The 27,568-nt window shown below is 36.0% G+C and overlaps 1 protein-coding gene across 3 annotated transcripts in view; it reads right to left on the bottom strand.

Moving 5' to 3' along the window:
* The window catches only part of LOC108707501 (ephrin type-A receptor 7), a 124,892-nt gene that overhangs the window by 34,909 nt on the left and 62,415 nt on the right, over nt 1-27,568 (bottom strand). For all 3 annotated transcript variants that reach the window (XM_041582143.1, XM_018245499.2, XM_041582144.1), the window contains 4 exons: nt 18,848-19,010; nt 14,561-14,669; nt 13,591-13,646; nt 4,885-5,010 (listed from right to left, as the gene is read on the bottom strand). In XM_041582143.1, coding sequence (XP_041438077.1) covers nt 4,885-5,010; nt 13,591-13,646; nt 14,561-14,669; nt 18,848-19,010 — 454 coding nt within the window. The remainder of the gene's footprint in view (nt 1-4,884; nt 5,011-13,590; nt 13,647-14,560; nt 14,670-18,847; nt 19,011-27,568) is intronic.

The following is a 27,568-nucleotide window of genomic DNA, read 5'->3' as shown; positions in this document are numbered from 1 at the left end:
AAAAAAATCCCAAAGAGCTGCAATCAATACTCTAAATGATGAACAACTGTGAAACATATTCCCAGATCTGCCCCTGTTCTCAAACTAACAGTATTAGTGACCTGAAGGTCTCTGTACGAATTGGCAACTTTAAATCAGATAGGACAGGAAGGGGAGTGCACATAAATTAATGGAAAAGTATGACACCCTGTTCAGTGGCTTAAACTGGGAATAAAGCTTCATGTGCAATTATGAGCTGTGACCTGTAGGCTTCATGTTTTCCAGGGACTTAACACTCCCCACCCCCATAAGAACCATAGTGTAGTAGAACATGGACACTTCAAAGGTCCTGACAACATCAAATGGCCATGTCCCTTGTGTAAGGACAAGCAAGACATTTTTATCCTCATCTTATTCAGCATACTTTTATGAACTTTTCATTTCACAGGTCAGAATTCTACTTTGATTGAAACCACATCCTATTTTATCTCTGTGTGGATCTACATATCTTTAATTTCTGCTTCAGCAATTAAAGCATCATGAAAACGATGGATGAAAGATGCCGTTACGATTCGTGAAAACTTTTTATGCGTGCAACAATTTTTCTCGCTTCAAATGCATTAAAGTCAATGGGTGTTTTTTCTTATGGCGGACTTTTTTCATAATGCATTAGAGTCGATGGGCGTTTTTTCTTATGGTGATTTTTTTGTCCAAATTCATTAAAGTCAACAGGCATTTTTTCTTATAAACGTTTTATATCGCTACAAATTGTCAAAATCCAGACATGCTGAAATGTGGAATTTCGCAGCAATCCATGGCTGGCGAAAAAGTTCGCTCATCACTAGTCATTTTTAGATTTTTCTTCAAAAGGCTGAATTCTAATATAAATCATTAATCAAATAACCAGTACAAGGGTCAGACTGGGCCAGCAGGACACTGGAAAAAAAAACCCGGTGGGCCCTGGCCCTTGTGGATGCTGTTGGTCCAGACATGATACCCGCTTGCCACAGCTTTCACTCCCCAGCTGTCTTCTTTCCCCCAATTGGCAAAAGTAAATTAAGGTTTACACAGGGGTGGAGGAAAATGGGCTGGCAGTGGGTGGCCCCAGGGATGGTGTGGGGGGCCTCTGGCATAGCACCTCTGATGGGGCTTACACACCCCAGTCCGACCCTGAGCAGTATCCTGTTATACACAAAACAATCTTTTCTTTACTGAATGGCTAACATGAAAGTATAGGTATGGGATCCGTTATCCGGAAACCCGTTATCCAGAAAGTTCCAAATTACGGAAAGGTCGGCTCCCATAGACTCCATTATAATGAAATAATCTAAATGTTTAAAAATGATTTCCCTTTTTCTGTGTAATAATAAAACAGTAGCTTGTACTTGATCCCAACTAAGATATAATTAATCCTCATTTGAAGCAAAACCAGTCTATTGGGTTTATTTAATGTTTACATAATTTTCTAATCGACATAAGGTAAGAAGATCCAAATTTCAGAAAGACCCATTTTTTGAAAAACCCCAGGTCCTGATTATTCTGGATAATAGGTCCCATACTGTACAACTACTTTCAGTATGTTAGCTAACAAACAGATGACTTATGTATAGCCTAACTTTTGGCACCCCAAGTAAATATTCCTTTCCTACTCCTTTAATATATTGGTATTGATGAGTTTAGATCTGCATGTAGGTATGAAAAGACAGAGTGAAAGTGGCAGACAGACAGACTGATAGATTAGATTTATAAATGTGATGTCGTATGGTTCTAAAAATACTGGTGGGAAAGGTTAACACCATCATAATTCATGGCATAAAAAATGAGAACCTTCAGACTTCACAGTATTTGTAAGAGATCTTCATAACCTCTCAATGAACTTGTCTCTCAAAAAAAAAAGCAAAAAAGTGACAGGCCCTGAAGAACTGAGCTTGAAGTTTAGGCGTGCACAAGTGATTAAAGCTTCAGGGTTGTAAGAATGGAATTAATTTGCTTTAAAGTTTTCAGTGGCAAAGCGGATGAAAATCAATAAATCATTTAGTAACTTAGCATATTTCAAGACGGTTTTCATGTTTCAGCTAAGCCTCTCAGAACAGATGTTAGCTTGTGAAGCCTCACTAAGAAAATCAGAAGCATCGTTTAATGCCAACCTTGTTGCAGGTAAATGAGAATATAAACTGGAGGAAGAATTAAAAAAAACCCAGCAAATTGCCTCCACTACTGAATATCAAACATCTGCAGAACTGATTCGCCCTATTTAGCAGAGATTAAAGATTAAACTCACATCAACGCACCTAAACAACCGACTTATTTTTGTGCTGTCAAATTTGAGAAATAATGTCCCCCCCCACACACACCCACATTTTCATGCCTGACTTTTTAAAAAAACCTTTTGAACAGACAATTTTAGCTATTGTGGATTCTTCTGCTCCAGACAGTCTGGATTTCCTGATTCCAGAAAATGAGACATTGATGGATTATTATATTAGAAAAAGTTGCCTTATTGATCAAATTGCCTTATATGCAGGCTGGTGAATTTTTCATGAAGCAAAGAGCGAAGACTAATAAGGAATCAGTGTTTTTGCTCCAGGGGGAGGCTTTTCTCTTTCAATAAAAAGATAATTGGAAGCCTAAGACCCATATTCTGTCATAAGAGGGAATAGCAATTCTATACTTGAATGCCCCAATGCAAATACGTTTTGGACTCCACTTCAAGCTCCACTCCCCAGTGCATGTTTAAAGTGTACATATATAAAACATGTGACTCAACAGATACAATTTTGATTATGAACAGACATATTAAGATTTGATTAGATTACTTGAGGGACTGGCACAATTGTTACCATGCTTTTCTACTCTGAACAGTGATGGATAGTGACCAAACTCTTCAACCATACTGTATCTAGGCAAGTATAGTCAGTTTTATGCTTACTGTAAACATAATTGGATGTTTAGCAGTTAAAATAGTCTTTTGGAGGGCAAATCCGCACTCTATAAATATGTCATGAATACCTATAAAGTAAACCTTAATTAAAAACAATGAGACTGATTTAAGTGTTGCTGTATTTGTTTTCTGATTGCTAGTATACTGATCAAAACCAATTGGTCTTTGGTTGATATGGGCAACTGCACTTGTGATATGTTTCCCCCCTAAGTTATTAAATAGCTCCAGACGCTTCACTGGTGCCTCTTTCAGAACGGTGTTGCCCATTGGTATAATTGGTATGATTGCAGTGAAGTTACTGTGCCGTGGAGGTCCATTTATCAAAGTTCAGATTTTAGTGGTTTTTGAAACCATGACTAAACTCAGTCTCTCTAAAAGCATGAATGGCTTGACATTTACTTAAAGATCCGATTAAAAAAAGTAGGAACAGAAAATAACACTGAACGATGCGCTAAAAAAGACGCATGCCTCTAAAAATTCAAACTTTTCAGAGCCTAGAGAAAAAAAATTCAGATAACCTCTAAAAGTCCAAATTAATTTAAAACGGTCCAATAGGATCAGCGCAGCTCCCACTGACTTCTATAGGACCTTGACAAGTTTTACCTAGTGAAGTTTTGTATTAGAGGTTTTCGTGGTTTTTGCACTTAATAAATATCAAATTCTTAGAGCTTTTAAAAAAAATCGGAAAATGTGTTTTTAAGTAAATGGACCCCATACTGTCACACTGAGAACATTATAAGGCTGCAATATAGGAGTAGGTCATCATGCTGCATTTTGATACAATAACAGAACTGGAATATAATTTTGTTTCTTATTTTTTTTTCTCAGCTTTTTGACTTTGAATACCATAGTGCTCTAACAGTAGTAAAGGAAGGAAACAACCCCAAAGAACCATTACATAGTTTGTGATTGAATGTATTCATGTATAAAACAGATAAGTAAACAAGCATAGTTGGAAATTTAGTTGGTATCAGTGGCGTAACTAGATTTTACTGGGCCCCACAGCAAATTAATTTTAGGGCCCCCAACTTATCCAGAGATCCCCTGTTTTACCAATAAATGTTGAAATTGCTCATTATTTGGGCCTCATTGGGCCCCCCCATAAAGCTGCAGTGTCTGCTTCTTCTATAGTTATGCCCCTGGTTGGTATGTCAAGACAAGTGTCTGTCTGTGCAAATCTTTAATGTTAACACTTGAGACCATTTTGGGGTTTTAATTCTAATGGTATTTGAACAACTTTTTTAAACAGTAACAGAAATAGAATGTTCTCTCAAAGGACAGTGATGTCATGATGGCACAGGCCAGTGAAAGTCACTGTTATGTTCACAATCTGTCACTGCCAGTCATACAAGTAATATCAGCACAAATGGCCTTGGGCTTTCTTGGCACAGTGAGCTCATCACAAAATCATTCTGAGCAGAAGATTTGTAGTGTTATGAAACCTAATGAGCCAAAAAGCAATAATGAATATTAACACTAGATGGTAACATGATGTGCTACTTTGTGTATTTCATAATACTGAATTTATATACAGTACTAGGAAAACAGGAACTTCTGTCAGTGCAAAAACATTTACATTAGTGCTGTGATGATATGTTCTGAATACATATATTGTTGGCTTGCACTTTTGTGTTTCCAGACTTATGCAGAATAGTAAATGGGCCCTGCTATGGACGGCACAGTTTTTAGTCTCTTACAGTACTTAGATTTGTCATGCAAAGATATCCTGCATCCTTTTCCCCCCACATTTATACTGTATTCACTCACAGTAACAAAAGTTGTACAAAGTTGTGTACTTATGTTTTGAAATAATCGCCCACCACCCAATCTTGTAGGCTCTCCATTAGAGAAATGTCTCATGTTGTAATTCATGAAGAGAATATAATACAATATAACAGATCTATAAAAATAAAAAGTCAAGTCTGTGTCACTATTATCTTTTTCTCTGTAGCGTGTGCACATACCTGCTCCAAGTATTCTTTCGATTTTTATGTTGGAATTGTCCAGCTCCTTTGCAAAAAGGTGAACTGCTTGCATTGGGTCTTCACAAGTGTCTGGGTCTATGTAAGTTCTTCTTGTGGGAATTTTGACTGTAATCAAGCAATGGGACATAACATGTTAGTTGCAAGGGTAACATCAAATTAAATAAAAGTACTAGATTTGCTATGTAAATGCTATACAGGTATGGAATCCATTATCTGGAAACTTGTTATCAAGAAAGCTTGGAATTAGGGAAAGGCTGTCTGCCATAAATTCCATTTTATCTAAATATTTCAGATCTTTTAAAGTTTCCTTTTTCTCTGTTATAATAAAACAGTACCTTGTACTTGATCCCAACTAAGATGTAATTAATCCTTATTAGAAACTAACCAGCCTATTGGGTTTATTTAATGTTTACATTAGTTTCTAGTAGACTTAAGGCATGAAGATCCAAATTACAGGAAGATCAGTTATCCGGAAAAGCCCAAGTCCCAAGCATTCTGGATAACAAGTCCCATGCCTATACCAGCATATGCAATCTAATAAATTTGTGCAGTAAATCTGAAATCACAGAGCTTATTTTATAATTTTTTTTCCTACATATGATTACTTGATAAATGCCAATAACTTGCTATAAACAATGACTTGTGGTAAAATGAGGAAAACAGCATTGGAAAGAACTAATGTGTATGCAGCATACTGTAATAAGAATCCTGGTAAGTAAAATGGCGTTTTTAATGAAATGATTGCATATTGAAATAACTCCCTATAAGCTGAAAGCAGGGTAGTTGCTTATCAATCCTAACTACAGACAGCTTTCACCTTTTTGAAGCTAATGGGTAGTGAAGGGCGAATTTATTCGCCAGGCGGGAATTCGCAGCGAATTCCCACGATTCGCCCCGGCGAATACATTTTCAAAATTCGCTGGCGTCAAAAAAAATGGACGCCGGCGTCCTTTTTTTGGACACCGGCACAATTTTGCCAAAAACGGACGCTGACCTAAAAACTGAGATGCCGGCGCCATTTCGCAAATTTTTTGCAGTTTCGCAAATTTCGCTGGAAATTCTCGCATTTTTCGGCAAAGCGAAACACCCCAAATTCGCCCATCACTACTAATGGGTATAGTGAAGGATTTGTTTAATCTGCATATATAACATTACATGTAAAGTACATTTTCAGTGAGGGAAAAACTTTCAACATATATATATGTTAACAGTAGAGATCCTTGGAAAGAAGTTAAGTTTCAATTTTCCATCTACCTTGGTTGGGTGAACTCTAAATGATAGTTTATTTCATGACAATGGCATCATTTTATTCGTGGATCTCGCAGATCATTATCACATAACCTTGCACTGCAAATAGCTGGACGAAACATGAAAATGTTACTATCTTAGCCAAATGCCACCAATGTTAGCAAAATTCATTTTTTCAAAAGAATGGCTGCATTATTTACTCAGCAGTAGGAAGCGTTGGTTTTCCGTACACAATTTATGCTGTGTGATAGCAGAAATATCGCCCTGATTATAGTTTAGCGTGCATGACCAGTTTCCCACATTCAGGTGAAACTCATTTTAGTGCAGCTCAGCCATCCGCAACCCACAATTAAGTGAAACAAATGCATGTCCCTTGTCTATCACCCAGCAATAGACATGCACTGACAGCTAGTGATTAACAGAGCTGTGATGGATAGTGAATGTTAATTTTTTTTTACACAGTGATTTTTCATATCTTCTGATAAACATACAGTTATTCGCCTTATCTTCTTGTGATTCCTGCAAAGTTACCTGCCTAGTGACCAAATTCAGGACTTTTAGAAGCAGCTGTATAATATGTATTTTAGAGAATATGGGAAATACTTCATATTGTAATATATTTCCTTAATCTAGTATCTTTTTTCAGTATTAAAAAAAACATACTATTGCCCAATATCTTCTGAAATCAATATTATTTTTCAAGTAACATATTTATAGTCAAGTTCATACATTTTTAACCGATATTTACTCTCTGTTTTAGTGCAATGCATTTCTTGCTGTTTATCCTTTGTATATTTAATATATATATATATATATATATATATATATATATATATATATATATATATATATATATATATATATATATTTAAACAAGTATGAAAGAGATAAAACATGCAGCATGCACAGAGCATCGCTATTTTCGGCTTTGCAATGTTTGTATGCTGCAGTGTTTACAGGCAACTGAGATAATTATATGCATTTTTTTTATCTCCCCTTACAATGTAATCTATACCAGAGCACCTTACCCAAGGTTTAAACCACAATTTTACAGAATCTATAGTCCTGCTAGCACCACATAGAGGGACATTTTTACTTGTAATAAAGATAATCCACAATTATTCTAGATATAGGCCATGGGAATTCTCAGTGACTTCTAGGGGCCCATTTACTAAGGGTCGAAGTGAATTTTCGAATTCTAAAACTTCGAATTTCGAAGTAATTTTTGGGTAGTTCGACCATCGAATAGGCCAAAATTCGATTCGAATTGAAAAAACTTCGACCATTCGAAAATCGAAGTTCGCCACCTTAAACCTGCCGAATTGCTGTTTAGCCTATGGGGGACCTCCTAGAACCTCTCTGAGTATTTGGCTAAGTTTTTAGAAGACAAAGTTTTTTTTTACGATCCTTCGAATCGTTCGATTCGACGGATTAAAACGTTAGATTGAACGATTTTTACTTCGCTCAAAAATGTCCGTTTTCGATTGAAAATATACTTAGACTATCGAAGTACAAATTCGATGGTCGAATTTCAAAGTTTTTTAACTTCGAAATTCGACCCTAAGTAAATGTGTCCCTTACTGTTAAGTTTTCTGAGATTTTAACAGTACTACTTACATTTGGAAGACAGAGAGATAGATACAGCGAGTTTAGGGAGTTAATGTCATGCACTAAATGAATGACTAACTAGTACTGGGGAGGGTGTGAAAGCGAACATTTAGGAAACAGTATTTTAACATGGTTTATAACGGCATCTTTTAAGATTATGTTTTTATAAACAACTGTATTAAGGAGTGACTAAGTTACAAAATTTTAGACAGGCAAACTTGGCAGTATAAGACCATCTCTGAAACATATTAAAGGGGACCTGTCACCCAAAAAAATATTCAAAATCCTATTTTATTTGTCAATTTGTCAAGCAAAATGAACTTTAATTACACTATATAAATTGTTTGAATATTGTTTCCTTCAGTCTGGGAATTCATAATTACAGCAAGCAGACAGGAGCCATATTGTGGACACTGTTATTAAGGCAAGCCTTGCATCATCTCAGAATCTTGTTTGTGCACCAGAAAGAGGGACCCAATGTCCATCCCCATGCACTGGCTACACAATTAAATGGTTAAGAGAATGAGGGAATGTGTGGAGAGCAGTGACATCTAGGAAGTGCTGAATGGAAAGTGAAAGTAATTGTCTGCCCCGCCTCTATGCCATTGGCATAGAGGAGGGGCAGACAATATTTGATTGACAGTTGATATTTTTAAATGAGCTTACAACAGCTATGAATGCTTTAATAAAAAATAGAAATTGGATTTCATGTTTAATTTGAAAAGTACTTTTATTATACAGCTTTTTGTGTCTGGGTGACAGGTCCACTTTAACCAATAAAGACTTTTCATATGGTTACAAAAAGGGAATTTTATAAAAAATATATGTGTCAGTATATTTCCCCTGTAAGTGAGAACAAATGTGGCACCAATACTATTACGCTTTGATAAAAGTTATAATTGAGCTTGGTAATAAAAAAGCATATTCCTTTCAACTGTTCATTGCTGCCTATAATTTCATTAAAATTAAGATTTTAAAAAAACTTTAAACAGCATATTCCCATCCAAGCAGATCAGCTAAAACCTTTTTTACAAGGAGATTAATAAAAAAATGCAAAATAAAAGCAATCTGCCAAGATAACAGCATAGCTATAAAGAGTAAAACAAATCTTTGTTGATGTACAGGTAAGCAGGGAAAAAAACAGAAACTTTGATTTTTCTTTCATTTACACTACTAGTAAACCATTTAATGAAGTAATGATGGTTGGTTGACTCAGGGGGAAGCGCAATAGAGACTAAAACACGTGAAGCTAAACAAAGGACCATCACCTTATGGTATTCACCCCAGTGTACTAAAATACTTTATCACAAATGACTTATGAGTTTGTGCCATCATGTTTTTATGCACAATATATTTTGAGAAATGTAATTGCCTTATATGAAGAGGTAAGCAGGCAACTAGAAACTGGGGTTGCAGTAAACCTACTTAGACTTTGCTAAGTTATTTTATACAGTGCACATAGAAGGTTACTAATTAAATTATGAAATATTGGCCTTAAACCTAATATTCTACTTAGATGAAGACCTGGCTAAAAGGTAGATTTTAAACAGTGGTGGTCAATGGAACATTTTCTAATTGGAGCGGCTGTGCTGAAGAAAGGATCTTAACAAGCTCCGCTTGAAAGTGGGGCTTGATCAAAAAATTTAATAATGCCACTGCTTTGTGTACAGGGTATATAAGGACCCCAATTTCCATGAAGTAACCCATAATACATTTGTAATTTTTACTATGCTTTAATACAGTGAGATGATATTAGGCATAAAACAAAAGATTGATACATATAACTCCACTTGTCGGGTCACCCCACCCTTTTTAAAGAATTCTATGCAAAGACTTTTAGAAGCTGTTATAGGTGAATATTCACTGACTGCAGAAGTTAGGATACATTTTTTAATTATCAATTATTTTTTAGTTAATTATTCTATTATTACACTCATACAGCATTGTCTACAGCTCCTGGCTTGCAATTTTTCATGGTAAGGTCCAGAGTTTAATTCAGACTAAGGCTGCTTTTTGCAATTGAATGTATGTTGTTAAAAATGTTTTTATGCTCTTTATTTTGGTTGGACAAGGGCCTGAAACATCCTGGGAAAACCAAAAGAATTATGGAAAGGAAGGAGGACCTACGAGAAGCCTGATCTTGCCACCCAAAATGGAGAGAGAGCCACCAGAAGCTATAAAAACAATGCCGAGCTATAAAATGATGAAATCCTTATTTTTTTAAAAAAAACAACTAGTAAGCTTTGTATTCACATAAACACAATGCACGTTAATAAGTGACTTATTGATTTGGAAAAGCTCTTTACATAACTGGACTAAATAATTCCAGCATGGACAAAAAGCATTTAAAATCTGAAGAAATCTGATTTTTTTTTTAACCATTGTTGCTGCTCATTCAAAAATAGATTCATAATAAATTAGCCCCTAACAATATCAGTGATTAGGGAATCAATAGATCAGTGCTGGTGCACAAATATATTGTAAAGCTTTCACATTTTGTTATTTGTACCCTTACATGAAGTTTTCGCTGTAGTAAAATTAGAAAGGCCACAAATATGGCAATAACTATGTAACTTTTTACTTCATTTACATTAACATTCATTAATCAATTCCCTTCTTTACACTTAAGCCTTATTTCGAAATGTTTATACAGCATATATTATTAAAGAGCTTCTCACAGGGGTTTTGGTTAACGTTAAGGATTTAGTGGTAAAATATAATAACATTTATAAACTTTTTGTTTAAATAAGTATTAAAAGTTATATTTTGCAATGTTATTAAACAGATATTTCATGAATTTTAATTGTGGAAGTGCATTTTAAAGACATGCTTCAAAGCAACATATTTTTAGGGGGAGGGCAGCAAAACTATGAATTTTGCTAGTAACAAGATGTATACACTGCGCTCTAGTGCTACCGATAATCATTTTTCCACTGGATAATGGGTCACTAAATGCTTTGCAGGTTCGAAAAAGCTATGTTAAATATGCACACAGGATAAATTGTTTGCATTGCTCAATTTTATGTTAACTGGGATAACTGTCAAGTACCAGGTTTACAACCTGCATAAATACATGACAGTTATTTGCATTACTTGCTTATTAGTATTCTCAGTTACAGTAAATAAGAAGCATCCCGGAATCAAAGGGCCTACTGGAATTGCTTGGTATCAGTAGGAGCACTAGCATTATAGGATGTGACAGCAGGAAAAACATATGCTTGTCCATTTCAGTCTGCTGGGAAACCTCAGAAACTATTTCATACTTCTATGTTTATATAATTATGCCTTTCTTGGTCATTTATCATTTCAGCTCATCTAACAGCTTCATCTAGCCCTTATCACCTCTGCTGGGAAGCTCCACCACTATTCCACTAAAATGAAGACATATACTCAGTCTTTCAGTAATGTACAAACAGAAGAATATATTTTAAGCCTTCATGAGTCACAAATTATGTACAAGGTACAGGTATGGGCTCCATTATCCGGAAACATTATGCAGAGACCTGTTATCCAGAGAGCTCCAAATTATGGGAAAGCTGGCTTCCATAGACTCCCTTAAAATTAAATATTTTTTTTTTAATTATTTCCTTTTTCTTTGTAATAACAAAACAGTACCTTGTACTTGATCCCAACTAAGATATAATAAATCCTTATTAGAGGCATCTTCCTATTGGGTTTATTTCATGCTTAATTTAACGCTTTTCTAGTAGACTTAAAGGGGAAGGAAACCTCGTCGGCGCTAACCCCCTCCCCCCTCCCGTGTATTGCCCCCCCTCCCTCCTCCCCCCTGGCCTACCCCTCCCGCTGGGCAAATGCCCCTAACTTGTTACTTACCCTTCTGCGCAGGTCCAGTCCAGGGAGTTCACAGGCGACATCTTCTTCCAAGCGATCTTCTTCCTCCTTTGACCGGCGTTTTGGCGAATGCGCAGTAGGAGCATTTCGCCGGTACGGATCTACTGCGCATGCGCCAAAAGTCGTACCGGCGAAATGATCCTACTGCGCATGCGCCGGTCAAAGCAAGAAGAAGATCGCGTGGAAGAAGATGTCGCCTGTGAACTCCCTGGACTGGACCTGCGCAGAAGGGTAAGTAACAAGTTAGGGGCATTTGCCCAGCGGGAGGGGTAGGCCAGGGGGGAGGAGGGAGGGGGGCAATACACGGGAGGGGGGGTGGGGGGTTAGCGCCGAGGAGGTTTCCTTCCCCTTTAAGGTATGAAGATCCAAATTACGGAAAGATCCATTAGCTGGAAAACCCCAGGTCCCGAGCATTCTGGATAACAATTCCCATACCTGTATATTAATATTGTATGGAGCTGAAACACTTTGCTGAGAAAATAAGAAGTCAAACAATACAAGAGTGATGTAATAAAGAGTGTTTTCATTCTGGACAATGAAATACATATACTTTGTGCATATTAGTTTCCAATATATTTTATAAAATGGGCACAAAAATGCGAACTAACTTTTCTTTTTACATTTATGCTGTATTTCCTAGTTTTGAAGAATCATTAACTCATATACTGTAGGGACTGTACTGCTTCATTGGAGTTACCAACAGTGATCAGACAGCAATTAGGTTTGATCAGCCAGTTGCTAATTATGAATCAGATTTGGTTGCTATAGGTAACTGCACGGTTCAATTAAGCACCTATGTTATTAAATCAGTCTTTCAGTGTCATTAAATTCCAATGGGCTGTTTATTTTCACATTCACGTGGCTGAAAATTTATGAGCAACGCTAAAATGACAGAGACATTTGGAAAGTGAAGGCAGCAAGATAGCTGTGAAATGCTTCATAGAGCAGTAGAACACAACACCTTTGGCATGACAAATACCAGAAATCAAATCAAGTTATTCTCTCTCACATCTGAACCATCTCTGACAAGTCCTGTCTGTGAAATCATTGTGTCTTGCTAAGAAAGAGAAGTCCCACAAAGACAGATACTTGTGAAGCGGTGAAAAGCTGACTATCCAAATGCCCTGCTGAATCCTATCATAGATCAGCCTTTGGAAACAATTATTGATAGACTTTTTCTGCACTGTTCAAATTCTGTCTGCAGCCACACATATGCAACTCTTAGGCAGGCAGTGTTTGTAAGGAGGATACTGAAGGTTGTTATACAGTGTAGCGACAACATGAAGCACAGAGGTTAATAAAATATAGCTTTAGTGTGTTGAAAAAGGCACATTTATCAGCATGATAAATTAACTGAATTATCATAACGTATTAAAGAGCTCATTAAGTAGTCAAAAAAGAATGATTATTGCCATACAAAAAAACAAACAGCCACCTCTTCATTCTGCATCACTGTTTTGTAATTTTTACTCTTAATCTGTAGATCCCTGCATGAATTAAATTTAACTTCAGTGTTTGAACTAGCACGTAAAGCACTGGATACAAACTGCAAATATTTACAGGCATAGGACCAGTTATTCAGATTTTCTGGAAAAGGGATCTTTTTGTAATTTAGAACTCTATAACTTAAGTCTACAAAAAAACATTGAAGCATTAAATAAACCCCAATAGACTTGTTTTGTCTCCAACCAGTATTAATTGTATCTTTGTTACAATCAAGTAAAAAATATGAAAGTGAAAAATATGAAATAAAAATACTTTTGGTGAACAACAGCTGGATGTAATTTGGACATGCCTGCTCTTTAATGAGTAAGTAAAGGAAAAGTAAGTAAAAAAAAGGCCAATTAGGTTTTGGGCTCAATAGGTGGATACATTGCAGTTAAATTGTCTGTTATAATCCACTGACATGTATATTTGGTTTATTACTTTCTGAATAAAAGTATAGAATGCGATGTAGATAAAAACTATTTAACTTACAGTGGAAATACAATTCCTCATCACCATCTTGACTTGCCTTGCTGTAGCCACATTGCCTGCAGGAAAATAATAAAGATCAATATAACTACTGAAAGTATAAAACTTAGCATATACCTTCATTCAGAATACTTGGTTGTCAAACTATTCAGACAGTTTCATGGATCTTCTGTCTCCAAAGCAGTACTTTCCATATATATTGTTTCTGTTCTTCAACTACATGCCTTCATGTGACCCCTCTTGTCTTTTCTACATATTCTCACTTTATTTACCTGTTGCTAAAGTACAGTATAAAAGACCGAACATGTCAGTGTCTTACTTCCCATCCTTCTGGCTTTGTGAAGTGAAGTATGTTATTGGTTTGAAGAATAAACTGGAGTCTAATCAATGGAAAAAGTGACTGAAGTGGTACAAAACAGAAGCAACCCTAATCTCTATCTGTCTACATGGAAAGGTTGATGCAGTGACGCAAATGAGATGCAGTAAACCTCTGTTTTGACAGCAAAGCAGTGCTGAGTCCATTGTATTTCTGGGTGTAGGCATTCTGATTGTCAAGGATGATCCTGTTACCTGACATGTGAATGAAACATTGAAGAGAGCCTTGAGGCCATACATTTCATTGGTATGCAGCCCCAGAGATACCACGATCTGCTTGAAATGCACAAAAGAAACACTTGATAGCTAACCAATTGTTATCCACTAGAAGATACTGGCAATATAGAAATGGATCAGGCTTTATTTAGACTGATGGCACACCATTCTTCCTTTTGTAATCAATGGTGTGCCATGTCCATTGTTGATAAATAGTTTGCTCTAGCTTTGGCACCTATTCCTCTCAGTGATCCTACAAAAAAAGTTAAATTATATTATAGTTCTCAAAAGCAATGCATCATTCCAAAGACATTTATTCTGTATAATCATTCCAAAGTGGTAGAAGTTGTTTGAGTTTTGGGTTTGAGGTTTTGGCTCTCACCTTCTCCATATCATGAGTCCAACCACCATAGACAGCAGCACAATAAATCCAGCCACAGAAACAATTACTATGATAATGAGTGGATTCTGTTCTGTTGAAACCAAAGCCACTAGGAAAAGAAAAAAAGGATGTATTAGTCATTCACAAACATGCGTCAATCGATTTTATGAAATGTATAATTGTTTTACTTTTCATGAATACAGTAAGCCCCACAAAACAGCAAAGCTATACAGAGACCTTTTCCAGTATGTCAGCCTCATGGGCAACCAACTGAGTGGGTTCAGCCATGAGACTAATAAAAGTATTCAATAAATGGGCAATGTACATCAAGGGTTGGTGCTCATAGTTAGCAATTAGATTTAAACAGTCAACAAGTTAGAAAACAAAACTAAAGATCTGTTTGGAAGCTGTGGACAACATAACTGTGATGTTTGTCTCCAATGTAATAAATATGTCCCATAATGTTCATGTACTGAAGTTATTGAAACTGATTTATTATTATAAAACCATGAAAAAATATGTGAATGTTTCAAATGTGTATTCTAAGTATTATTTTAATGGGTCTACAAACTCAAAAAAATGACAAAAGTTTAAAAACCTTGAATTTTGCCTAGGACAACTCCCATTGACTTCTACGTGAACTCGCAAACGTTTAAATGCTGATGTTTTGCATTTAAGTTTTACAGAATATTTGCACTTAATACATATTGAGAATTCAAGTGTTGGAAACCCTAATTTGAATTTGTAAGTTTTAGAGCAAAATCCAATCAAATTGTGGTGAAAATTCAATCTTTGACAAATCAGCCCCACATTTTTAAGTTTTCTATGGGAATAATGTTACTTCAAATATAATGGCAGATGAAATATCCTGTAATATGTAAATGAAAAGTTTGTTGAAATCAAAATCATAAAATGTTGCAGACTATTCTTTAGCTCCCAACTATTTAATTTCTCTGTACCTCAAATTGATTCCTAATGGTTTTGCGTTTTTTTCTTTTTTCATTCATGTTGCCTTGTGGGTAAAAAAATGCACTTTAAGCTTTAGTAAAATAATTAGCAAAATATATTCACTTTACTGCTTGAAATTTGTAAAGCAATGAGCTACTTATTGTGTAAAAATTTTGGTTATCCTTTAAACTAAAATAGTGACACTTATTTCCATTGACAGCACTTACAATCTGACACTTTGTGAGCCATTCTGAATTTGTAGTATAAAACTGAAATAAAGATACACTAAATTAAGAGGGTTACTTATCAAAGGTCGAGTTGCTTTTTTCAACAAAAGGGTATTTCTCAGTAAAAAAAATCTATTTTCAGGTTAAAAAAAAGAATTTTTCGAGATTTATTAAACCCCAAAGCTGAAAATAGCTTAAATCCGAAAATACGCCATCTAAAACCTGACAAGGTCATGTAGAAGTCAATGGCAGAGTTTCCTTGAACCATTTAAAAATGTTAATAGCATTCATGATGTTCGAGTTTTTTCGGTGGGTTTCACTGGAAAACTCGCTCATTTTAAGTTTTTCACCCCGAATACACAGATTCAAGTTTTTTCTTAAATTAGAAACCACTGGAGTTGTGAGGTCATTTGAGGTCTAAAAAAGCTCACAAAGCTCTAAAATAACCCCCTAAGCTTCATAATATACTTTCTATACTTTGTATTTTTTTATAGCATTTCGCCTGCTGCAGAAAACTGTCAGTTTTGTTGACCACAGTCTGGTTGAGGAAGCTGTATTTTAATATGCTTTACTGAAATATTAAAGTGAAACTTCCTTATTTTTGGCTTGCACAGTCTACATGTTATAATGTGGCATAAGGAAAATATTCCTGTTTATCACAAGGGCATATTAAAAATGATGGTATCTAGATGGTTTTCCTACTCATTAATTTTCTTCCACCCAACATGTGCATGTGAAGGCTCCAGGCAGCCACACAGTTTTCCATAAAATTTTTATTGGATTCAATTCATTCTGCAAATGTCTCTTATGCAGTAAACGGATGCAATTTAAGGCCCCGTTAAGCACAATCTGTAAAATTCATACAGAGCAAGCTATCATTCCAGCCTTTCATTTGTTAAAGTGGTGCCCACTTAAATGGAAATCACCCACTTTTTTTTTGCTCAAAACATTTTTCACAAGCTTGCCATTTCCATCATACTGTATCTGCATACTGCATTAAATTGAAACCTTTTCATTCACAAAAATAAGAGATCTGGGAACTGGAGTAGTCTAATAATATACTAATAGAAAAATAGAATTTCTTTTGCAAAAATTATACTCTATCAAGCTCAATTGTTCACAAAATTCCTACTATTTATTTTGGTTCAAAGAACTTTAGTTAAATCTCTTACTAGTTTTAGATGATTATGGGATGGAAATCTGAATATTTATGGAATTATTTTTGGTCCATTTCCTGATTTCTCTACCAGTAGTACACATACATCCACTTGAACATTCATATATGCTTCCGAGTTTCCTAATGTATATTGGAGTCATGGTGAATTTGCATTAGTAAAAGACAATTGTTCACAATATTATGTAAAGTCACTGTGGTCATTTACTAATTGTGCACAATTGCACAATTGTGACCACCAAAGCATACATTAGAAAAGAGGATTAGTAGTTGCCTCCAGCTATATTGGAGGCAATATCATGAACTTGGATTTGGTGTTAGCTATGTGCATCAACATTAAACTCTACATCAATGCCTACTACAGGACAGAGATAGGGATGAGCAAGGAAAGGATTCAGTTAGAATCGCAGCCAATATAATATAAAACTCACAGACATGTTTTCTCAATGTCTAGCATTTTCACATGTCTCATAATGCTGCTCTTCTGCTCACGAAGGTAAACATCACTAGGGGTCCTCTGAATTGGACTGATGTTTTTTAATTAAATAAATATCATAAACATTTTTGCAGAAAAAAAATTTCCCAAGAGAAAAGCAGAGAAAACGGCCTTCAATTCAATTGGCTTCAATGCAATTTGCGCAAAAATAGCCGCAAAAAAAACACCCATTGTCAACCCCAAAATATTAAACATTTTCCTAATAAAAAAAAACACAATTCTAATAAAAGAAAAAAAAGCTGCGATTTTAAAGTTATTTGTAAAAACAATTGTATTTTAAACTTTTAAACAATGAAATGAAACTTAAATATATCAAATTTTTTTATTAAAAGAGAAGGAAACACTTGGGGGTGCCAAATGTTTTTTCTTACCTGAAACCGGTGCTCCTATCAGCAGAAAACTGCACCGGCCCGGGGTTATTCTTCCAGCAAGCACCGCGGAGCAATCCTCTTTCGGCTTCTTCTTTTATCACGCGGCTGCGCATGCGCAGTAGAGTGAAAAGCCGAACTTTAACTAAAAAAATCGGCTTTTTCATTCTACTGCGCATGCGTCTGCCACCGGGAAATTTGAAGAAAGAAGATGCCTGAAGAGAAGCACTCCGTGGCGAAACAATTTCTAAGTGCCTGTTTAGTAAGACATACCGAACTGTGCCAGTGTCCCTTTAAAGTAACAGTTCAGTGTCAAAATAAAAACTGTGTAAATAAGTAGCCTGTGCAAAATAAAAAATGTTTCTAATAAAGTTAGTTGGACAAAAACGTAATGTATTAAGTCTGGAATGACTGGATGTGTAACATAATAGCCAGAACACTTCCTGTTTTTCAGCTCTATAACTCTGAGTTAGTCAGCGACTTGAAGGGGGACCACATGGTACATTTCTGTTCAGTGAATTTGTAATGATCCTCAGCATTCAGCTCAGATTCAAAAGCAACAGATATGACCCATGTGGCCCCCCTCAAGTCTCTGATTGGTTACTGCCTGGTAACCAGGGTAACCAGTCAGTGTAAACCAAGAGAGCTGAAAAGCAGGAAGTAGTGTTCTGGCTATTATGTTACACACCCAGTCACTCCAGCCTTTATATATTATATTTTTGGCTAACTAACTACCGGTATATTAGAAACTTATTTTATTTTTATTTTGCACAGCCTATCTATTTACCCAGTTTTTATTTTTACACTGAACAATTCCTTTAAGAAGTCTATGGAGATGATATAAATGTTGAAAGGGCTGCTTTCAATTATGTATGATGCCTTTGAAACAGTTACAATTTCCAAGGATCAAGTTTTGGGTTAAAAAAACAGAATACTAACAAATACAAGTTCTAAGTGGCATGTTGCACTTATTAACACTGACAGTGTCCTCTTGAACACACATAACTATTAATTTTAGAAGGTAATTGTGGCCATCTCTTGGCCACCTGATATACAGGATGGAGCCTCACTTACATTCTCCAAGTGTTTCCACTTCAATAGTAGGGCTATAGCTCCCAAAGTCTTGTGAGGAAGATGTTCGGATCTGGAACACATAAACAGTGCCAGGCTTTAAATTATAAACAGTCACCGTGGTCAAAGGTGTTTTCACTGTGGAGTAACTCTGGTCCCTTTGATCCTGCAGTGCAAAGAAAAGCAAAAGAAATACAGAGCACATTAAACAAACTCATTTCCAAATCATTTTGAAGTTCTTTTATTAAAATTCACAAAGAGCAAATCTAGAATTGCATCACAATGTGTGCAGCATTCTCTCACATAATCAAGACATTTCCTACTATAAATTACAATATTGCTTAAACGATCCATCTCTGATACTGACTGACTGCAGTTCCCAGCATGCTTTCACCTAATTATAATATACTAGGAGCTGAAGGGCACTAATATTTGCTGCATCTCCTTTGAAACTCTAAAGTCCCCATTTACAAAAAATGGGGTAGGGGTTATTCAACTTTTTATTCAGCCGCTCCCTAGTTTGGAATTTCAGCAATCTGGTTGCTAGAGTCCAAATTACCATAGCAATGATCTGAATAAGAAACTGGAATATGAATAGGAGATGACCTGAATAGAAAGATGAGTAATAAAAACAATAGATTTGTAGCCTTACAAAGCATTTGTTTTTAGATGAGGTCAATGACCCCATTTAAAAGCTGAAAAGAGTCAGATGAAGAAGGCAAATAATTAAAAGCTATAAAAAATAAATAAGACCAATTAAAACGTTGCTTAGAACTAACCATTCTATAACATACTACAAGTTAAAATAATATACTATAATATACTATATAATATACTATAATATACTAAAATAATATACTTTTTTATAGAACAGTAAGTAATACAGTACGTTTTAATGTCTATTTTAATTTAATTAGTATTTAATTAGTGTAAATTGTGACATGGTATACATTTTCGTAGGACTCCCTTGTTACCTAAACATTGTAGATTGTGATTTCTACAGTGGCCAATTGGCCAATGTCTATTGGCCAGGTCACCCAGTTGTAGGACGAAATAGGGACATATCATGCAGACATATTAGAAACAGCTTCACATGGACCTCATTCAAAAGACCCTAAAAAATATCAATACAGGTATAGGATATATATCCAGAATGATTGGAGTCTGGAGTTTTCCGGATAAGGGATCTTTCTGTAATTTGGATCAACATGTCTAAAGTCTGCTAAAAATCGTTAAAACAGTAAATAAACCCAGTAGGATTATTTTGCCACCAATATGCGCTCATGCCGATTCGTTACCATCAAGTACCATGTACTGCTTTATTATTACAGAGAAAAATAAAATACTTTTTATTTAAAAAATTTTAATTATTTGATTAATATTGACTCTATGGGCAATAGCCTTAATGGAACTTAATGGAGCTTTCTAAATAATGGGTTTCTGGATAAGGAATCCCATACCTATTAAATATTTAGGAAAAGCCTAGTGCCCTCTGAGTGATTTTGCACCACAATTCTGCACCATCCACTTCGTATAAGCCGTCTTCCCAGAGGAAGTCATAAAAAGGTAAACGACAACCAAAGAACATTTCAGTGGTATAGAATTTTTTACATGTACTTTTCATTCAGTTAATTTTCTTCTTTAATTAATTATGTTATTTTTCAGTATGTGTTCATTATAAATGTTAAGAGGTTTGTGGCCCACTGGCAAAATGCTAAATTCTGTATTTTAAGGAGTATAAATACAGTAATGATCATCCATATCTTCTCAGCAATATCACTGTGTGTTATATCATGGTCTCTAAAATATTAAAATAGGAGCCTTGGGAGTCATTACTTTCTTTTATCTTCAGTGCTTGACCTCCCTCTTTCCCATTTTCTCGCTGATCTTTTGCCAAAGTGAGAAAATACATCATTTTAATTAAATTATCTTGTGATTAAATGAAGACTGGCAATTAATAAAGTGCATTTTTTCATAGCCCCACTGTTGGGAAAAACGTTAATCTTTCAAATTTCTTCATTTTGTATTTTCATTTGCTTCTTAAAGAAATGGGGTCTTGAATTTACCAATGAATTTGCTATGGTTTGCAAGATCTCAGGTACAGGTATTTGATCTATGATGCAAAATGCTTGTGACCTGGGTGAGAAATTTTCCAGTACTTTGGAGCACCTTTCCTAAAATCTACTAAAACACATTGAAACATTGAAAGATTTATTGTCTTGACATGGATTTATGTTAGATAATTTAGTACAGATTGCCTAGCAGGAGAATAATAAAGATTTTGAGAAGCTTAGCGTCCCCAAAAATAGAGCAACAGCTATATAATACCTACAATAAGGCCTTCTGTTGATAGCTTCCCCAAACAAAACTGTTTATTTCCTCCCCTCATAAATTGCTAGGTATTGAGTTATTACAGTGGATAAGTAAATACCAGCACTAAATATATAGGTATGGGGCCCGTTATCTGGAAACCCATTATCCAGAAAGCTCCAAATTATGGAAAGGTTGTCTCGCATAGACTCCATTTTATCCTCATAATCCAAACTTTTAAAAATTATTTTCTTTTTTGTGTCTGAAGACACACTGCATTTCTTTCATTCTATTTTGCACACATGGGCTTCAGTATCAGACTTCCTTCTTTCAGCTTACACCTCCAGGGCACAGGTTTGAGCATGCTCAGTTTGGTCCACTCTCCCCCTACCTTCTTCCACCCCTGCTGTAATCTAAGCCCAGAGCTACGAGTGAGCAGGAGGAGACTCAGGCAGGAAGTTATGTCACACCAAGCTAATATGGCAGCTGCTATCCTAAGCAAACAGATAAGGATTCTAGAGCTGTTTATTCAGGTATGGTAAAGCATTCTGTAGAATAAATATAGCATTCTAGTTTGCACTATTGTGGCCAATCTATTGGCAATAAACTACCTTGGTACCTTTCCTTCTCATTTAAAACCCCATCATTGGTGAACTTACTGGCTGTCCAATCAGCCCACATTCCATTCTTGTTTGGGCCTTTGGAGAATAACCAGTTCTGCTTGGAAGTCAGAAGAAGCTGCAACTCCACTATCTTCTTGCGATGGCCCCTTAAAGCACTGTGGCATCTGTTGCTAAGTTTTCTAGCTAAAACAGACCAATTGCTATCTGAGGACTGGAACATGGTCTGTAGAAACTGACTCCCTCAAGATAGCATACATAGTTGGGTTGAGAAAAGTCCTTATAAAGTAACCAATATCCATCAAGTTCAACCTCTCCAAATGATTCCCAGTGCACCTACATACATAGACAAATAGTCTGGCCCAACTTTAGATAGGCTTGTAGGGCCACATTTATAGATTCTATAGATTCTAATAAATGTCTGTTGGCCTATAGAGGAGGGCCCTGCTTATAAAAGCTTGCTTCTAAATAGGAAGGGGAGTGAGACATAAGGTAGGAAATGACCAGTGTGCTCCTGTCAGTCTAGATATAGGCATAGTGCATACTGAAGTGTATACTGAAATTCACTACACCGGCAATTAGCTGTACTAGAGAAAAATTATGTTATGAAAGGCTGTTGAGGGCTCAGGTTGTAAGCTTGGATGATGAGGCAGATATTAAGTAAGTGTTTAAAGACTGTGATAGAAAAGTAAAGACCACAGGAGATATTTTCCATTAGGAGGGCAGTATGCAAAGTGCAAGAAATGGCTCTAATCAGCCATGCTTTGCAGTTTGTCCACTGCCTTCTTGGGCAATAGCCTATGGCAGACAGTAAGGATAGGACTGGCCTGCGCTCCTTGACACTGACCTTTGTATCTTGTGCTGGAATTTGTATCCAGCACACAGTTGACAGTGCAGCCATTCTCCTGGGCAGAAGAGCTCCATGGATGAGCTCCTACTTCGCTTAGTACTCTAGAACATTTGCCCAGGGGAAATGTAAAGGACTTCTCATGACATAACATGAAGTGGACACTTTATTGTTAACACAAAGTAAATGCATTTGAACAAACTAAAGCAGCAGTTGCACAATATATAAAACATATTGTTTACCACTGATAATTGTAGTAATGCAGCACACAACTTTTAAACATGTTTTTCTAGTCCTGATTTGCATTGCAGTGTGCTTGCTTATCTCTTGTATTAATACAAAATCTTAATAGGCTATGTAGATACAAAAGCATATAAAAGATTACATTTTTGTGTTACTGGTTCTTGAAGAAAGAAATGTTTCTTTGGCTGCACTCCAGATTGACTTCAACATTTTATTCTAAAAAATATAGAATTTTTCTAAACAGATTATGTAATGCACATCTATTACATAAATAGGGAGCAGGATACTTATGCAGACACAAACCAAAATAGATCTGTGGTTCCACAATAGATTTTGTCTAGCAAAGAGATTGTTTCTTTGCTTATCCGCACTGATTTGTAATCTGTTGAAAGCACCATCCATAATTAATAGCATCTCACAGTCAACAAGATGTGACACCTTTCCAGCTCTGTATGTAATTTATTTGGAGACCCTGGCAGAAACTGGATGGGACCTTTCACAAGTGAGAACTGATAAAACCAAAAGAAGTATGAGATTGCCTATAATCTCTGCATCCGCACGCTGCTTGTCTCATGCCCTATAACAAAGAGGTGCAAATTACTTGATTGTTTCTATCCCTTTATCTGTGTGTTCTGCAACTTTTATTCCAACTTTCTTGTCAGGTCGGTCCTTGAAATTATTAATGATGGCACTTTGCAAATAGTTACACTTCTGTGCAGGGGTTGGCTATGGAGAATAAAGAAACTTTTTGTACTTTTTGCGAACATTTTGTCCACATGTTTCTTTTAAAAGCCAATTCAGTTTTAAACCCAGTGATGTTCATTTAATAAATTGCAAACATTCCTCGGGTGAGGGAGAGCAACATGTAAACATATGCATGTCCTAACCCCCAGCCCTCAATAAGATTGAGCCCTTAAGATATCCCCCTAGCCCAGACCAGCCTCCATGTATCTATGTATAAATATGTATGTAAATGTTTACTTATATAGCGCTACTTGTGTACCAAGAGCTGTACAGCTGTACATTAGTACAGGGGTCCCCAACCTTTCTTTTTACCCATGAGCCATATTCAGATGTGAAAAGAGTTGGGGAGCAATGCAAGCAAAAAAAAATATTCTGGGTAATGCAAAATAAGTGCTGTGATTGGCCATTTGGTAGCCCTTATGTGGACTGGCTTTAAAGGAGAACTAAAGCTTAACTAAGGAAGTAGGCTAGAAATGTCATACATTATGTTTTGGGCTTCTGTACCAGTCCAAGGCAATCACAACCCTTTAGCAGTAAAGATCTGTGCCCCCAAAGATGCCCCAGTAGCTCCCCATCTTCTTTTCTGCACATGCTCTGTGCTGCTGAGCTCAGGGACCAACTCAAAGTACACATAGAATATAAATGTCACAATATAATGCTGATTAGTAATTATTACAGATAATTACAACATGGCAGCACAGAAACCAGTGCAACTAGCATCAGAATTTAATGATCAGCCTGGTAGCATCAGATTATATTACAGGCAAACCTAATTTACTGCTTGATAATTTGCAATGACCCCTAAGCTTAGCTTCTCAAAAGCTGATCACTGCTGCTATTGACAAGCTGAAACTTTAGGCCAGTGCAATAAGGTCATTATATAAATATGGCATTTTTAGGCATATTCATTTTTAGGGTTTAGTTCTCCACAGGGTGCAACATACAAGGGGCCGATGAGCAACGTGTTGGGCTGATGAGCAACGTGTTGGGCTGATGAGCAGCAGTGGCTCATGTTGCTCATGAGCCACTGGTTGGGGATCACTGCATTTGTAGAAAAACAGTTAATACAATTTTCCCCACAATATGTAATTGATCTTGACCTTGAGTGCTTATGTAATAACCTGCTTTTGTGAACATATTAATTAAGGGCACTCCTGCTGTTTTGCCTTTACCTAATGATTCATGTTCCTGTTTCCTCCTTCTTGTCTAAGCTGGTATGAGCAGGTATGAAGCAGGTATGGAGCTGGCCAGTCTTACCTGTCATGTTTTAATAAATGTACCAGAAATTTCTGTGGTTGTCTGACTGCTTCACCTGAACTAACCTAGTAGAATAATTTAACCCCCTGCTATCCAAGAAGTTTATCACAGCCTATATGGTAACTTTGGCCCTGCATATGCATATAGAAAAGTGTGAGTATGCCCTAGTCATGATGTCTTATTGTTTAGTGTTACTGTATATTGCAACATTAATATATATATATATATATATATATATATATATATATATATATATATATTAAAAAATCCTTGTGTGCATCCTCATCTTTTGATTTTTCTAAATACAGCACCAAGGTAATGTTGTTTAATTTATTTTGATCAGCATATATGTTAACTTTACAATTTTAGGGATGCTGGTTCTGCATTTTATTGTATAGGTGTTTTCACCTAGCTTTAAATGTCTACAAGTGCCTGTTAAAGGAGAATTGAATCGTTAACTAAAAAAACCCTACCCTACATAGACCCCCTCCCTCCTCTCCCCAGCCTAACTGCTAACCTGGGGAAATGCCCCTAACTTTTTATTTACTCCTTGGTGCAGATTCAGGGATCGCAGTTCACGGCAACCATCCTCCGGGTCTTCATGTCTTCTTCCAACGCTTCAGCAATTTCCATATATTTTGGTGCATTTGCAGTTGTCACAAACCAGGAAATTACTCTAACTGCTCATGTGACATTTTGCCGGTCTCAGTCTCCGACTACTGAAGACCCGTAAGATGGCTGCCGTGAACTGCGATCCCTGAATCTGCACCGAGGGGTAAGTAAAAAGTTTGGGGCATTTCCCTGGGTTAGCAGCTAGGCTGGGTGGGGGAGGGAAGGGGGTGTACGTAAGGTAAGGGGGTAGGGTTTTTTTTAGTTAATGGTTGAATTCTCCTTTAAGGAGGTTTTTTGTCCCTAAAACTGTCAATAGCTTCTACATATACAATAAGGCATATGTTTCCTCTTCATACACCTTTATTATTCTGGAATTATTATCTTATTATCCATAAAACATGTGACTTATAGCCATAGTTTTAAAAAAGATTGTTGGACTGGTCAGTAAAAATGTCCTAGACTGTAAAGCTGATCTGCTGCCTTTTTATAATATTATAGATATATATGAACTCTGTGCCTTGTAAAAACTTGGTTTTAACAGGGCAATTCCTTGTGTATTTATGGATTTTCAAAGGCTTTGCTTTGGTTTTGGTGTGAGCCTACTTTGAAGTTGAACTTTGTCTCCCTACTAAGACTAAGCCTCATGAGGTTATAGCCACTTAATAAATCCCACTTAATCTCTGATTTCATTCATTCTTCCACACATTCACAAGCACTGCACTGCCAATCCAAGCAGGAGATAAGAAAAGGAAGCCTTGAGCAGAGACAAATAAAAGCATTAAACACTCTAGCTCAGCCTGAGCAGCATTTTTATTTTACCATTAAAATGAAATATCTGACAGTATTACAATAGATACATTTGAATTTTTTATGTTCACTTATCATTATACAAATGTAGAATACCATTCATTGATGTCCTAATGCTTTGATTGTTATAAAAATTTGAAGATTTTTATTCAGCCACTTACAGTATGTTTCTACTATAACGTGGTTTTTCATTTTTGAGAAGGTGTGCACCACAGTTTTACTTTTTTCTTTTTGAATGGTGTTGCTGTCTAGGAGCTCTGCATGGACAAATGCACACCTAACTCTATGGAGTCCTTCCCTTGTATTTATCTAAATAGGTTGTTAATTCGTATCTATCTATCTATATATATTTATATATATATATATATATATATATATATATATATATATATATATATATATATGCTTCTTAGTGACAAGTTATAGGGGCAGTTTTATCAATATGTGAGATATAAGTACACGACGGAAAAATTCACACACTTTCTGTTTATTTCTATGGGATTTTTAGAATCATATTTATCAATGTGTGAAAGTTAGAGCACCATTTGATAAAAACACTTCTAAAATTACATAGGAATGAATAGAAAGTTTGTGTTTTGTTCTGTGTTGAGCTCTAGTCTAACATTTTGATAAGTATGCCCCATAGAGTCTGGAAAGTGTATCAATGGCCAATGTCTGCATTGCATATGAAATTTCAGCTGTAGCTGCTCAGCGTCCCATTTTTTTGGTTGGCAATGACTATTTCCTGCTTTGTTGATCCATCCTATCCATATATATCCCTGAGTGACTTATTTATGAAAACAATGAACAAACTTTTTAATTTTTATATGGCTCTAAATTTGATTTAAAGAGAAAATATAATGTAAGCTAAGTTCAAGGGGCTGGTAATCATCATCATCATCATTTATTTATATAGCGCTGTCAAGATACGCAGTGCTTTGGTAATACCAAAAACCAAAAATATTTTTTTATAGTTTACATTTGCTAAACTATTGGACATTCTAAACCAATAAATATACACAATGCTCCATGTAACTTTATGAAAATTGTATACTTCTTGACGTGATATACTATCACGTCATAATGTCAGAATCTAACTACACAATGTTTCTGCAAAATTGGATTAGTTGGTGGTACAGGTGTGAGCAGAAAACCTGAAGATTTGGATAATATAGTTGAACTGGTTCAGCGGTGGTGCACGTTTGAGAGAAGCAGTCAGCCGTGACATGGGTCTTTTATAAACAGGATGTGAGTGAAATGCGTATTCATTTTATGGTCTCCTGG

Source organism: Xenopus laevis, chromosome 2L (assembly GCF_017654675.1).
Source record: "Xenopus laevis strain J_2021 chromosome 2L, Xenopus_laevis_v10.1, whole genome shotgun sequence".
NCBI classification, from domain to species: domain Eukaryota; kingdom Metazoa; phylum Chordata; class Amphibia; order Anura; family Pipidae; genus Xenopus; species Xenopus laevis.
This window is presented reverse-complemented; position numbering and strand designations above follow the sequence as displayed.